General features: G+C 38.9%; 1 protein-coding gene across 1 annotated transcript; it reads right to left on the bottom strand.

Moving 5' to 3' along the window:
* Positions 1 to 12,690: 12,690 nt before the first annotated feature.
* Positions 12,691 to 13,897, bottom strand: LOC149143981 (aspartic proteinase nepenthesin-1-like). The gene is made up of 2 exons (XM_089452007.1): positions 12,913 to 13,897; positions 12,691 to 12,752 (listed from the first exon to the last, which is right to left on the bottom strand). Exons 1-2 carry the CDS (start codon positions 13,895 to 13,897, stop codon positions 12,691 to 12,693), a joined length of 1,047 nt encoding a protein of 348 aa, XP_089308133.1.
* Between the last annotated feature and the right edge of the window lie 305 nt (positions 13,898 to 14,202).

The following is a 14,202-nucleotide window of genomic DNA, read 5'->3' as shown; positions in this document are numbered from 1 at the left end:
GTAACTGCTTTGCATAAAATCTGGTAACATTACGAGGAAAGAATTTATCCCACAGACCATCTGAATATGCCATATATCTGGAGACTGCTGACATGATTTGCAGTTTATAATCTGAACAATGCTCACATGGTTTCCAATCTACAACGCACAAGGACACAATGGCTAATATACATTTCTGGTAGCTTCCACTCATTCCATTGGTATTCTTGCTCGGACTCAATGCTGAATTTCAAATGAGTAAGTTTATCTGAACCCATTTCATTTTTTACATCATTTGAAGTCCAAACCTTATTTCAGAAGTTTATGGCTTTGTAGGTTCATGGTTTTGATCTCTCCTTGTGCAATGCCATGTTTAACTAGTTAGCATGAATATGAAATTTGTGTTTGTTGTTGGTGGGGTTCCTGTTCTGCTTGTTTAGCTTGACATTATTTTGAAATTTTGTTGTCTGATTAGCAGCACTGTTGCAATGACTTCTGAAATGAAGCATAGAACAACTGCCAATAATATAATATTACCAAGAAAACACCTTGCTCACTGTGCTTTCGAAACTAATCAGTTCGTTCAGGTATATACAATACTAACTTTGTAATAAATTGTTTTTGCAAATTAAAACATATCTCGTCAAGATTGGAAAACTGGAACAAGCCATGTTAGAGATCTGTTTTACTCTTATACAGCCATAAGTATTGCAGAAGAAGCCTTAGTTCAGATAACTCCTTAACATGGTTTCTCTCAAATATGTCCTCTGTTCAATTTACAATGTTACCATTTTATTCTAACCAACTGTTTCTTCTACAGATTACAAAATGCAGGAACATGCTGGCCTTGAAATTATGTTGTTCCCTCCTCACATAAGGCAAGTACAATCTGCAACTATTTGATGGTTCTTTCTGTTTGCAACTATTTCAGGTTTTTTTGCAAATACCATATCCAGACATCTTTGTTTTATTTATGGATCAAGATATTATTAGATGCAAAATTGAGTTGAGATGTTTTAGGTTACACTTCCATGTTATTTCAGTCTTGCATAATTTGACTACTGTTTTGACTCAACTAGTTTATATGCATCAGCAAGTGCAGTTGATGATATCAAGTGCAACTCGTGACAGAGCATGATGATGATGTCACTCATGAAAGGTACACAACATTTGCAAAATTTTATCAATTATTGCTATCATAGTGGTTTTGTCGATCACTATTTCCGTACTAATGTCCTTGGCATTGTATATCACCTTTGGCAGTGTGACAGCAGCTGGTTAGCTTATCACAAAAACTACAGTTGAAGTTGTAACATCTGAATGCACAGTTGCAGCCATTCTAGGAAAGTCTGGAAATGATCTTTTTAAAATTCAGCAGTTAAGCTAGTATAAAGAAGCATAAATTTCTGCAAATTCCTTGGCATCCCCTTCAACTGAAATTTTTGAAACATGCAAACTTGGAATGAAGTGCTGTCATTGCTGACAAAATGAGATTGTATTGACAGAATGACAAAATGTTACAGCACAAATCCTATGTTCTTAAATGATCATCTTGTATCTGAACATTCATCTAGTCAAATGTTGTATTAATTATTAGTTGATAAAAATTGGCATTGGCAATTTTTATTTTGTCTCTATGGCTCTTGACTCATTATGCTCATGTTTAATGCATTAATTATTAGTTGATAAAAATTGGCATTGGCAGTTTTTATTTTGTCTCTATGGCTCTTGATTCAGTATGCTAATGTTTAATAAATTGGCATCTTTATCTGTTATATATTTGATTTTATGTAGAAAACCACTGTTATAATTCAATTTGAACAAGTTCCATAAATATAAATTACTATCTGCTATATTTAGTTACTTGAAATCATTTATCTAATATTTGGGTTTGTTTGTTTCTAATATTTGATAGCCATGTTGCTCATGCTTTACCATCATTCACCATTTTCTATCTACTATATTTAGTTACTTGAACTCATTTCTTTAATAGTTGGGTTTGTTTATTTTTAATATTTGTTAACTACATTGGGCATGCTTCAGCATCATTCACCATTTTAATGATGATTCACCATTTTGACCATGGATTAGCGACATGGCCATGCATTAGCATCACAACCATGTTAATTATGATAAACACTTTTTACTATTATTAATCATGATAAACATGCCAATTATAATTAAATTTCAATATCTCTGATCCAATATAAAAATATTGTTATTATTTATTTTTATTTAATTATAATATCACACTCTATCTTTAATGTTTAAATAAATAATGCATTTTATAATTTAAATTAGCCATATAATATTAAATACTGCTTATCCATTCATATTTAATTATAACTATTAAACTATTTATAGTTTTAACTAACTATAAATTTCCTATAATATTTTTATTATTCAGTATTCATAATGCAAAGATTACACTTCCAATCACAAAGAAATAAAATTCCTTGAATAAAAAGATTCCCACATTGAAATGAACTTTTATCTATTTTTTAAAACACTATTAATTGAATATGACTTTCATAATTTATAACATGTAATATCATTTCTCCCAGTTGTGTTAACCTGCAATAATTAGCTTATGCCAAGGTAAGCCTTTCTTGTCACCATGTATAAAGTTTAATAACATAATAACTTTTAAAAAATCAAGCTGCCAAAACATTATTTCTAACTAAAAAATAGAGTAATTTGAAGTGGTATAGTCAATCTCCATTCTTTTATTATTTTCAATTATCCTAATTTTCGTCATTCTATATGTCATCATACCTCCTATGCTTATGCTATGCCAAATAAATGAATTATATTAAACTATACCCCCTTATTAAGATAATCACAAAATAGAAAAACAACTATGTTTAATGGCATCTGTTTATCTGTGATGTTAAGTCCTTTCATTATACTTCGAAAAAATTTCAATAAAAAACTAACTTACTTAAATGGAACACAAATATTGCAGAAAGCAAGAGTACACAACACCAAAAGATAATGAATTTTTTCTTGCAGATCATGATCAATTTACATTTCAACTCGTAGAGTTTGAATGTTTTTTTTAATTTTAATCTGTTTATTTTAGTTTTTAATTTATAAAATAAACTTATCAAAATTACTTTGCTATTGTACTTAGATCCTATATTTACTAACCCAAAACTATAAAAAAAACCAAAAGTCATGTCCTTTTGCATCACAACAAATTATTAATTAAATGCAACAAATTACTAATTAGAAATTAGATACAGGGTTTATTTTCTTTGCTAATTAGTAATTGGAGAAATTTAAAATTCACACTAAAGTTATGATAAACAATATTTTTAAATAAATATATCTTTTGTTCTTTTGACCATGGAATAATTCCCCAATCATTGACATTAACCTGAATGGTATCACTTATGTCCAAACATGTTACTAGATACCTAATCTTTCAATCATGGGTCCAAGACTCCATAATTTTTAAATGCTTAAGTTCTTCTTTGACTTCCGACAATCGTTTATCTAAATATTGAACACTCTCCACCACGGATTTAATTAACAAATTTATATTCATAATAATGTTTATTTGCTCATTATCATTTTATGAATATTTCCATAATATTCAAATGTAAAAAAATAACAAAATTCTATCTTTTGTGCACCATGAATTCATTATTATGCATTTAAATATATTTTATACCCCATGCTTATTAAAATACATAACTTACTTTAACACTCTTTAATTCTTCATACATTATAATGCATTATTATTACCTTTTATAGTTTTTTCCCGTCAAAGTTTCCATGATTCACTCTTAAATTTTATTACATTTCAATTATTAATCTAAACATTTTCTAAATCATGACACATTGGAATATTACATCTAAAACTAATCTTACATTTATCACAATTCTTACTTAACAAACGCAAAGTTCATTATATTTCACTCTTTGCATAAAGTCAAAAAGTCCATACAACAATTCGCTATTCAATTCACTAAATCTTAATACAAGTAAACATGCCTAAAACACACTAGTAATGCAAACCAACTCTGATGATAATGCAAATTAAACACAAATTAAATCTCAACCGGCAGGGACTAGCGCCACAACAGTGGCTCCTTGTTCAAAATGTTGATAAACTATGAGAAACATGGATAAGAGAATATATATATATATATATATATATATATATATATATATATATATATATATATATATATATATATATATATATATATATATATAGATATGAAGAAATACCTAGAATATATGGATGAAGAGGAAATACCAAATTATATATGGATCGGATCATAGCAGCAAATACATAAAAGTATGTATGGATCAGATCATATGATGGGGCCAGCCCACGTGATCCCGGCTTTCCGTCTGCTGAGGTGTATCACTCCGTGGCAAGGGTTATGATATGTTGGTTGATTGTTTATTTGTATGAATCAATGCGGAATCGGTACTTATGGATTTGTTTTTAATGAGGTAGTACCCCAGGCCTTCCTCCACTCAACAGCTGTCTGCCTCGGAAATTTCACAAGGGTTTGGGGTTTTAGGGTTCTCGACCCTTCGCGCCTATTCACTTTTGCTGTTCACGGTTGCTGTCATTCCTCTTTCGCTCTGCGAGCCTGTGACCTCTGGTTGATGTTTGTGGGTTGTAATGCTCTCTGTCCCTGGATGGTTTGTTCCACTGGTTCGATGCCCAGCTGCCCTTCTATCTGTGATTGCGGCTATGTGCTTGACATTGCCTGTCTTCCGACGTATTTTGCTTGTAATGGTAAGTTTCGAGAACGCTGCTATGATGTTAGGTTTTCAACGATTGCTCTGGTTTGCTTTAGTCGTTTTCCTTGGAGCTCTTTAAGGTTTCTGTCTCTGCACAATTCGTGGATGCCTGTAAATGATTGGGGTTTGTTTCCTTTCTGTTGTCAATTTGTTCCCTTGATACTTTCGGGCTTCTCTGCAACGTTTTCGGTGACTCCTCTCTGTTCTTGATGGTTTGGCGACGGCGTTCTCAGCTGGCAATTCCGCATGCAAACTTGGTAAGTTAGTGTTTCATGCCAGATTTATTTGTATGCTCCCTTTCCTGTGGCTAATGTCGCGGCTCCTTCGTGGGCAGGTATTTCTTCTGGGTTGGTTGGAGATCCTGGTGCCGTGAACAGGTAAACTTCGACTTCGGGTTTTTGTGTTCTTGTTTCTTCCTTATATTTTCTTTAACTGTTTATGTTGCCGACCTAACTACATTTCCATAACCATTTACTTGCAGGTGGGACTGTGCACGGTTGCCATCATCATGCTCTCGGCAGTCTGCAATCCTGGGTAGCTCTTTTTCTTTGCTGTTTGGTAGCTATTTTTTGGGTTTCTTCGACCCTCAATGTCGGACTTGCGTGCAGACCCTAGACTGTTCTGTTCTCGAGTCGGTCTTTCGTTGTTCTCTGGCTGTAATTACGATGTTGAGCCTTGGTGTAAATTCATTCTCGTTCACTGTAGGTTAGTGACCATGTCTGTGGTCCTGAGTCGTTTTACTATTTTGGACAGTATGTAATGGAAACTTATACAGGGATTTTATATGCGTAATGTACCTATTCGGCTGTATAGCTTATTTATATGAAACTGTGATTTTATGAACGATAAGGCCTGTGTGTTATCTTGCATACCTGGGGTTCGGTCGTATGTGCTTGGCTTTGATTCTTCCTCCAGCACGTTATCGCTTTTCTTAATGCAACACCTGAAACACGCTCTGCTTAACAGTCTAGCTTAATATATTTGTCTGCACCATCACACAGTTTGAACACAATATATATGAATGCTCAGAATATTTATTTCTCTGTTATCTCTGCTCTTGTTTGTTTACACGAAGTCGGAACCCTCACAATGGTTCATTCCGCTCCTTTTATAATTCTGTTTACAAAAACAGTTGTTCATTACATAACTGTTGTTGGTTTTATCATTAGTTTCTACAGTTGGTTGCTAACTGACACATTCTGTTTGTCTTTGTATTTTTTTCAACCGTAATATGGTCGTTTCAAAGAACAGAAATGTTACCTAATTTGTTACTGTTCCTAATTAAAAGTAAAATTATCACATTATTGTTTTTCTTTGGTTCTGGCAATTAAAAAAAACACATTACATAGTTAATACTAACGACAGTAAAAGAAAAGAAAATAACCAAGGCAGTGTTACTGCCGATCCATCAAACCGTGTCCTCAGTCCTCTTTGGAAACCTTGTCTGCCTTCTCTCTGCCTTTACCCTGTTGACCAGATGCTCCTGCATCAGGCTTCCGGGGTAAAAGAGAACTCATGGCTCCGTTCCATGAGCTCCTCCACCGAGTAACCAGCCTTCTGAATCTGCGCCGCGTCGAGCCACGAGCTGTCCTCCACTGGACGGTTTCTCCACTTGACGAGGTATCGCAGATACTCCTTTCTGCGCGTCTTCTTGGCTACCTGGGTGCTGAGGATCCTTTCAATTTCATGGGTCCGGGCCGAAGGTAACTGCTCTCTAACTGGGTGTCCCGTTCTGGCTGTACCATACTATCATCTTCTGCCTAGGCATGATATGGGAACAGGTCTGCCACGTTGAATATAGGTGAAATGCCTATGTCAGGTGGCAGCTGAATTTCATAAGCGTTGGCTGAAAATTTTCGCAGAATCTTACATGGACCGATTTTCTTGTATTTCAACTTGTTATACGTGCCCTTAGGAAACCGTTCCCGGCGCAGGTGCGCAAGGACTTCGTCTCCAACATCAAAATGCACCTCCCGTCGCTTTGTGTCTGCGTGCTGTTTGTATTTCTGCGTGCTGTCCTGCAATTTTAATTTGACTTTCTCATGAAGTTCACTCATTGCTTCAGCAAAATCTTCCCCATCTGCACTTCTCCGTTCTAGCTGTCCCAAATCTCGCAATTCATGTATTCCCCGAGGATGCATACCATACAAAATCTGAAATGGGCTGAATCCGGTGCTACGATTGGGCGAATCGTTATAAGCAAATTCTGCCTGGGCAAGAGCTCGATCCCATAATCGTGAATTTTCTCCAGTCAAACTTCGTAATAAGTTTCCCAAACTTCTGTTCACCACCTCTGTCTGTCCATCAGTCTGCGGGTGATACGCAGAACTGAAATTTAATTGTGTGCCCAACTTTTTCCACAGGGTGCGCCAAAAATGTCCTGTGAATTTCACATCCCTGTCTGAAACAATAGTCTTGGGTAAGCCATGCAATCTAACAATTTCTGTGAAAAACAGGTGTGCCACATTCGTGGCGTCACTAGTTTTCCGGCAAGGAATGAAATGAGCCATCTTTGAGAACCTGTCTACCACTACCATCACTGAATCATATCCCCGCTGCGTTCTAGGTAATCCTAGGACAAAATCAATACTGACTGAATCCCACGGCCTACTTGGAACAGGTAGGGGTATGTATAGTCCAGTGTTTTGGCTGTGTCCTTTCGCCAGTTGGCAGACTTTACACCTGGTTACATATCTCTGCACGTCCCGGCTCATTTTAGGCCAATAGTAAAAATGTCCGAGCTGCTCCAAAGTCTTGTCGATGCCAAAATGTCCCGCCAGTCCACCACTATGTTTTTCTCTTACTAGATTTTCCCTCATCGAACAGTCCGGAATACATAGCTGCCCACCTCGAAACAACAATCCTTCCTGTAAATTATAATCTAGCCATGGGCTTGTATTCCTCAATACGGGATTTTGGCAAGCTTCAAAAGCTTCCTTGAAGTCCGCGTCCATCTGGTACAAATCCTTCAGATATTCAAATCCCATCACCTGGATGCTACTTTCCTGTAAGAGCAAGGCTCTTCTGCTTAAAGCATCTGCCACTTTGTTGGCTTGCCCACTTATGTGTTTTAACACAAAAGTGAAACTCTGCAAGTATTCCACCCACTTGGCATGCTTGTGGTTCAACTTGTGCTGCTGCGTTATATATTGTAATGCTGAATTATCGGAAAACAAGACGAACTCATTACCTAGTAGGTAGTGTCTCCAATGTTTTAAAGCTTGGACCACTGCATAGAACTCTTTGTCATATGACGAATACTTCTGCCGACTCTCATTTAGTTTTTCACTAAAAAACGCAACTGGTCTGTCCTCTTGACTGAGCACAGCGCCAATGGCTGTCCCGCTTGCATCACAACGAACCTGAAAAGGTTTACTAAAATTGGGTAGTCTTAAGATCGGCCTCTCCGTTATTTTCCGCTTCAAAAGTTGGAAACTGTTTTCTGCCGCCTTGGTCCAACAAAAAGGTTGGCTGGCCTTTTTGATGGTCTCTAGCATTGGTGCGCAGATTTCACTGAAATTTTTAATGAATTTCCGATAAAAACTTGCTAGACCGTGAAAACTACGTACCTCAAACAAACTCTTTGGTGACGGCCAACTCACGATCGCTGCAATCTTTTCTAGGTCCATCTTTAACTCGTTCTCTACGACCACAAATCCCAGATAGATCAGCTCCTTCTGCAAGAAAGTGCATTTCTTTAAATTTATCAGCAGATTGTTCTGCTGCAGCTTCTCGAACACCTTTCGAATATGCTGAAGATGCTCTCTTTTCATTCTGCTGAAAATTAAAATATCATCCAGATAAACTATCACGAACTTGCCAATAAAGTCTTTCAACATCTCGTTCATCAGCCTCATAAAAGTACTAGGAGCATTACTCAACCCAAATGGCATGACCAGCCATTCATACAGTCCTTCGTTGGTCTTGAAGGCTGTCTTCCATTCGTCTCCCTCCCTAATTCTGATCTGATGGTACCCACTCTTCAGATCTATTTTTGTAAAGTAAGCTGCCCCACTAAGACAGTCCATCATGTCGTCCATTCTAGGCAAGGGAAACCTGTACCGAATCGTAATTTTGTTTATAGCCCGCAAATCCGTGCACATTCGCCATTCTCCACCTTTCTTGGGTGCAAGTACTGTTGGTACTGCACAGGGGCTCAGACTTTCTCTGATCAGTCCCTTATCCAGCAACTCCTACACTTGTTTGCGTACTTCTTCATTGTCCTTCGGACTCATCCTGTACACTGCCTTGTTTGGCAAGCTTGCTCCTGGTACAAAATCAATGTGATGGCTGATACTCCTTTTGGGAGGTAATTTATCAGGTAACTCATCAGCCGCAATATCTTGGAATTCTTCCAACAGCTCCTATATTTCTTTGGGCAGTTCTGATTTTTCCAAGTTCAGCAACACTGGCTTCATCCTCCTCACAACTACAAAATTAACTTCATTTTCCTCAACCTGCTTTACAAACTGTTTTCCTCCAATTAACAGTGCCTTTGTTCCGCTTGATTCTGCTGTGTCTTCCTCTTTGATGGGTACAAGTGTGTGTTTGACCCCATCCTTGGTAAATTTATAACAATTTGTCTTCCCATCGTGTGTCACCTTCCGGTCATACTGCCATGGTCTTCCAAGCAGTATATGGCACACGTCCATTGGCATAATATCGCAGACCACTGTGTCGTGGTACTTGCCAATGTGAAATTCTACCTCGCATTGTTCATCAACTAATAGCTGGTTGCCTTTCTGTAGCCATGACACCTTGTAAGGTGTGGGGTGCTTTAGCCGCTTCAGTCCCATCTTGTCCACCATCTCGGTGGCAACTAAGTTGTTCGTAATTCCGCTGTCTATTATCAACTTGCAGCACTTTCCATGCGATTTACAAACTGTCCGGAACAGTGCTTTCCGCTGTGTTGGTTCAGCCACCTCCTTGGCTGGTTTTAACAGCACTTTATTCAAAATCAAAGCTTCTCCCGTTTCCACCATGTCTTCCACTTCCCGGGGTTGTGCTTCAGCTTCCTCTGGCTGTGCAACAAGTGTTCCCCTCTGGCCTGCATGCTCAACTTCTGGACATTCAAAGGATCTGTGCCCCCATTTATGGCACTTGTAGCACTAGACATTAGTCCCTCTTCCGCGGCCATTTCCTCGTCCTCGCTGATATGACCGACCTCCTCTGGTGCTTTCTCCTTTCTCTGCTGTCCCCGAAGTTTTGGAACTGCTGCCTTCCTCGCTGTTCGCGGCAGTTCTTCCTCTGCCGTAGGACTGTCCTCGTCCTCTGCCATTCCCTCTCCCTCTCCTGTTGTTCTGTTTTCTGTTGATTTTCTCCTCAGCCTTCACAGCACTCTGAAAGGCTTCTTCAATATTCCGGGGAGAAAGAATACTAATTTCATCCAATATTTCCATCCTCAAGCCATTTACGTACCTTGCTGTTTTTTCTGGGGTATCATCTGTATAACCAGCACGTAAATTCACTCGGTAAAACTCTTCTGTGTACTCTTTGACAGTCATACCCTTCTGTCTTAAATTCTGTACTCGCCGATATAGTTCAACCTGGTAGTCTTTCGGCAGAAATCTGCCCTTCAATTTTGCCACCATCCTTGACCATTTTCGTATCGGCAATTTGTTCATCCGCTTTCTGTCCGCTTGGACACTGTCCCACCACAAGAGGGCGTGTCCCTTTAATTTAGTTGCAGCGAACCTAACTCTTCTATCCTCACTGACTTCCTCATTTTCAAAATACTTATCTAGTTCGCTTATCCAGTCCAACAGGACATCTGCGGACAGACTGCCATCGTAAGTAGAAATCTCTGTTTTGGGTTTGCTGCTGGCTAATAAAACTGACCGCAGCAGTCTCAATTCCGGAGCTTCTTCATCTGACCCGTCTGTAGCAGTTACTGCTTCCTCCTCACTGTCATCTCCAAGTTCCGGGTCTCTTCGCCTACCCGCCTCCACTGCTTCCAAACGAGCTGTAAGAACTCTGATCTGTTCTCTCAATCCTTCATCTGCTCCTCGGCGTACACCTCTTCCACGTCCTCGTCTTGGTACTTCCATCTTCTTCTATTTCCTCAAAACACTGCTCTGATACCACTTGATGGGGCCAGCCCACGTGATCCCGGCTTTCCGTCTGCTGAGGTGTATCACTCCGTGGCAAGGGTTATGATATGTTGGTTGATTGTTTATTTGTATGAATCAATGCGGAATCGGTACTTATGGATTTGTTTTTAATGAGGTAGTACCCCAGACCTTCCTCCACTCAACAGCTGTCTGCCTCGGAAATTTCGCAAGGGTTTGGGGTTTTAGGGTTCTCGACCCTTCGCGCCTATTCACTTTTGCTGTTCACGGTTGCTGTCATTCCTCTTTCGCTCTGCGAGCCTGTGACCTCCAGTTGATGTTTGTGGGTTGTAATGCTCTCTGTCCCTGGATGGTTTGTTCCACTAGTTCGATGCCCAGCTGCCCTTCTATCTGTGATTGCGGCTATGTGCTTGACATTGCCTGTTCTTCCGGCGTCTTTTGCTTGTAATGGTAAGTTTCGAGAACGCTGCTATGCTGTTAGGTTTTCAACGATTGCTCTGGTTTGCTTTAGTCGTTTTCCTTGGAGCTCTTTAAGGTTTCTGTCTCTGCACAATTCGTGGATGCCTGTAAATGATTGGGGTTTGTTTCCTTTCTGTTGTCAATTTGTTCCCTTGATACTTTCGGGCTTCTCTACAACGTTTTCGGTGACTCCTCTCTGTTCTTGATGGTTTGGCGACGGCATTCTCAGCTGGCAATTCCGCATGCAAACTTGGTAAGTTAGTGTTTCATGCCAGATTTATTTGTATGCTCCCTTTCCTGTGGCTAATGTCGCGGCTCCTTCGTGGGCAGGTATTTCTTCTGGGTTGGTTAGAGATCCTAGTGCCGTGAACAGGTAAACTTCGACTTCGGGTTTTTGGGTTCTTGTTTCTTCCTTATATTTTCTTTAACTGTTTATGCTGCCGACCTAACTACATTTCCATAACCATTTACTTGCAGGTGGGACTGTGCACGGTTGCCATCATCATGCTCTCGGCAGTCTGCAATCCCGGGTAGCTCTTTTTCTTTGCTGTTTGGTAGCTATTTTTTGGGTTTCTTCGACCCTCAATGTCGGACTTGCGTGCAGACCCTAGACTGTTCTGTTCTCGAGTCGGTCTTTCGTTGTTCTCTGGCTGTAATTACGATGTTGAGCCTTGGTGTAAATTCATTCTCGTTCACTGTAGGTTAGTGACCGTGTCTGTGGTCCTGAGTCGTTTTACTATTTTGGACAGTATGTAATGGAAACTTATACAGGGATTTTATATGCGTAATGTACCTATTCGGTTGTATAGCTTATTTATATGAAACTGTGATTTTACGAACGATAAGGCTTGTGTGTTATCTTGCATACCTGGGGTTCGGTCGTATGTGCTTGGCTTTGATTCTTCCTCCAGCACGTTATCGCTTTTCTTAATGCAACACCTGAAACACGCTCTGCTTAACAGTCTAGCTTAATATATTTGTCTGCACCATCACACAGTTTGAACACAATATATATGAATGCTCAGAATATTTATTTCTCTGTTATCTCTGCTCTTGTTTGTTTACACGAAGTCGGAACCCTCACAATGGTTCATTCCGCTCCTTTTATAATTCTGTTTACAAAAACAGTTGTTCATTACATAACTGTTGTTGGTTTTATCATTAGTTTCTACAGTTGGTTGCTAACTGACACATTCTGTTTGTCTTTGTATTTTTTTCAACCGTAATATGGTCGTTTCCAAGAACAGAAATGTTACCTAATTTGTTACTGTTCCTAATTAAAAGTAAAATTATCACATTATTGTTTTTCTTTGGTTCTGGCAATTAAAAAAAACACATTACATAGTTAATACTAACGACAGTAAAAGAAAAGAAAATAACCAAGGCAGTGTTACTGCCGATCCATCAAACCGTGTCCTCAGTCCTCTTTGGAAACCTTGTCTGCCTTCTCTCTGCCTTTACCCTGTTGATCAGATGCTCCTGCATCATCATAGCAGCAAGCCATCAATGGATCAAACTAATTTCTTGCAGGCAACCTGAGTGAAGCCGAGACGATTCATCTCCTTGTCATACAATATATAAAAATGCTTCTGCTGATAGTTTCCTAAAATAACATGAGAATTACTGAGTCTAGCCTCACCTAGAAATGCCAAGCAGTAAGTGTCTGAGGGAAATGACTTGAAACAATTGTCGTGAGGCAGTACCATGTGTGAGCCACCACGGAGATGAAATGCAAATTCAAGGAATTGAATATTGGCATTGCCCACACCAGACACATTGTAACACAATCGAAAGTTATCCTGGGGCGGAGCTCTTGGATATCCAATCTGAGAAGCAAATTCACCTTTAATTTGTTTATAGATTGTTTCAGAAAAGGTAGTGAAAGGAGTGCTCGAATCTACGAGGGCTTCACCGTTGCAGTCACTATCAAATTTCAAGGATTTTCTGCCAATACTCACTCTTTCTAGACCAATGTAATAATCATGGTTACCTAGAAAGAAAGTGTAATTCAAGGTCATATTCTTGGGAACAGTCGTGTCACCCAGGAATAGCATGCTGTTGCTATTTTTTTTATCACTAAGGAAATACCCGAATTTATCGGCAATGAGAGAACTCAGCTGGGACGGCAAAGACAGTTTTCCTCTACCAAATCCTACAATACCACCAGCAACCGAATGTGAAGCCACTGAGCATCTGAATCCAAAGTTGGTTATTTGAGGACTTACCCTTGGCAAACTCAAGGTATCACTCAGCAGCTGCCCGGTGGTTTTTCCCGACGCATATAAAGGCATATAGTTTGGACATGTCTCCGAGCATTGGTGTGGACACATGATTCGCAAGCGTGCTTCCTCTTCACACACATCTTGGCACTTTGGATCTGTGCATTGTACACGCAGAGCAGACGATGAATTGCTGGGGAAAAAAGAGGTGTTGTATCCACTGCAATTGGTACACTTATAATTTGGGGTGCAGGATGCGCACACCACATCACTGCCCGTATCCATGAGGAGAAATAGATCCTGTGGGGGAGTGCCCATCGATAATTTGATATAATACTCCGACACATTAGCGACGTAATAGTAGAGAGGCTCCTTCTTCACAAACCTTCTGGTGTGAAGGGTCATAGATATTCCATTACACAACAATATTGCAGCACAGAGTTGCAGTGAGAGGATGATCTAGAAAATCTTATTGAATTTGGAGATCACCATGATAACAATTCTGCCAATAAGCTAACCTTGAATAAATATGTGAATGAAATGAGAAATGTTGATATTCTATATTAATAAGCAACATTCTATTATTATTTTGAATTTGATCTAAAAGAAATTAAATTTTAAAATGAATAAAGCAAATGCATGATTTTTTAGATGCCCAACCACCGATCAAATTATTATTATTATAAAGAAAAATTTAAAATTATTATTAT

Source organism: Pinus tabuliformis, chromosome X, assembly GCF_031772625.1.
Source record: "Pinus tabuliformis cultivar Carrire ecotype Pingquan chromosome X, CPIR1, whole genome shotgun sequence".
Taxonomy (NCBI): Eukaryota; Viridiplantae; Streptophyta; class Pinopsida; order Pinales; family Pinaceae; genus Pinus; species Pinus tabuliformis.
This window is presented reverse-complemented; position numbering and strand designations above follow the sequence as displayed.

Coding starts and splice junctions, on each gene's coding strand:
- LOC149143981 (XM_089452007.1), bottom strand. CDS start 13,897: ATGACCCTTCACACCAGAAGGTTTGTGAAGAAGGAGCCTCTCTACTAT. Junction 12,753..12,912: donor TTACTGCTTGGCATTTCTAG/GTGAGGCTAGAC, acceptor ATGATGATGCAG/GAGCATCTGATCAACAGGGT.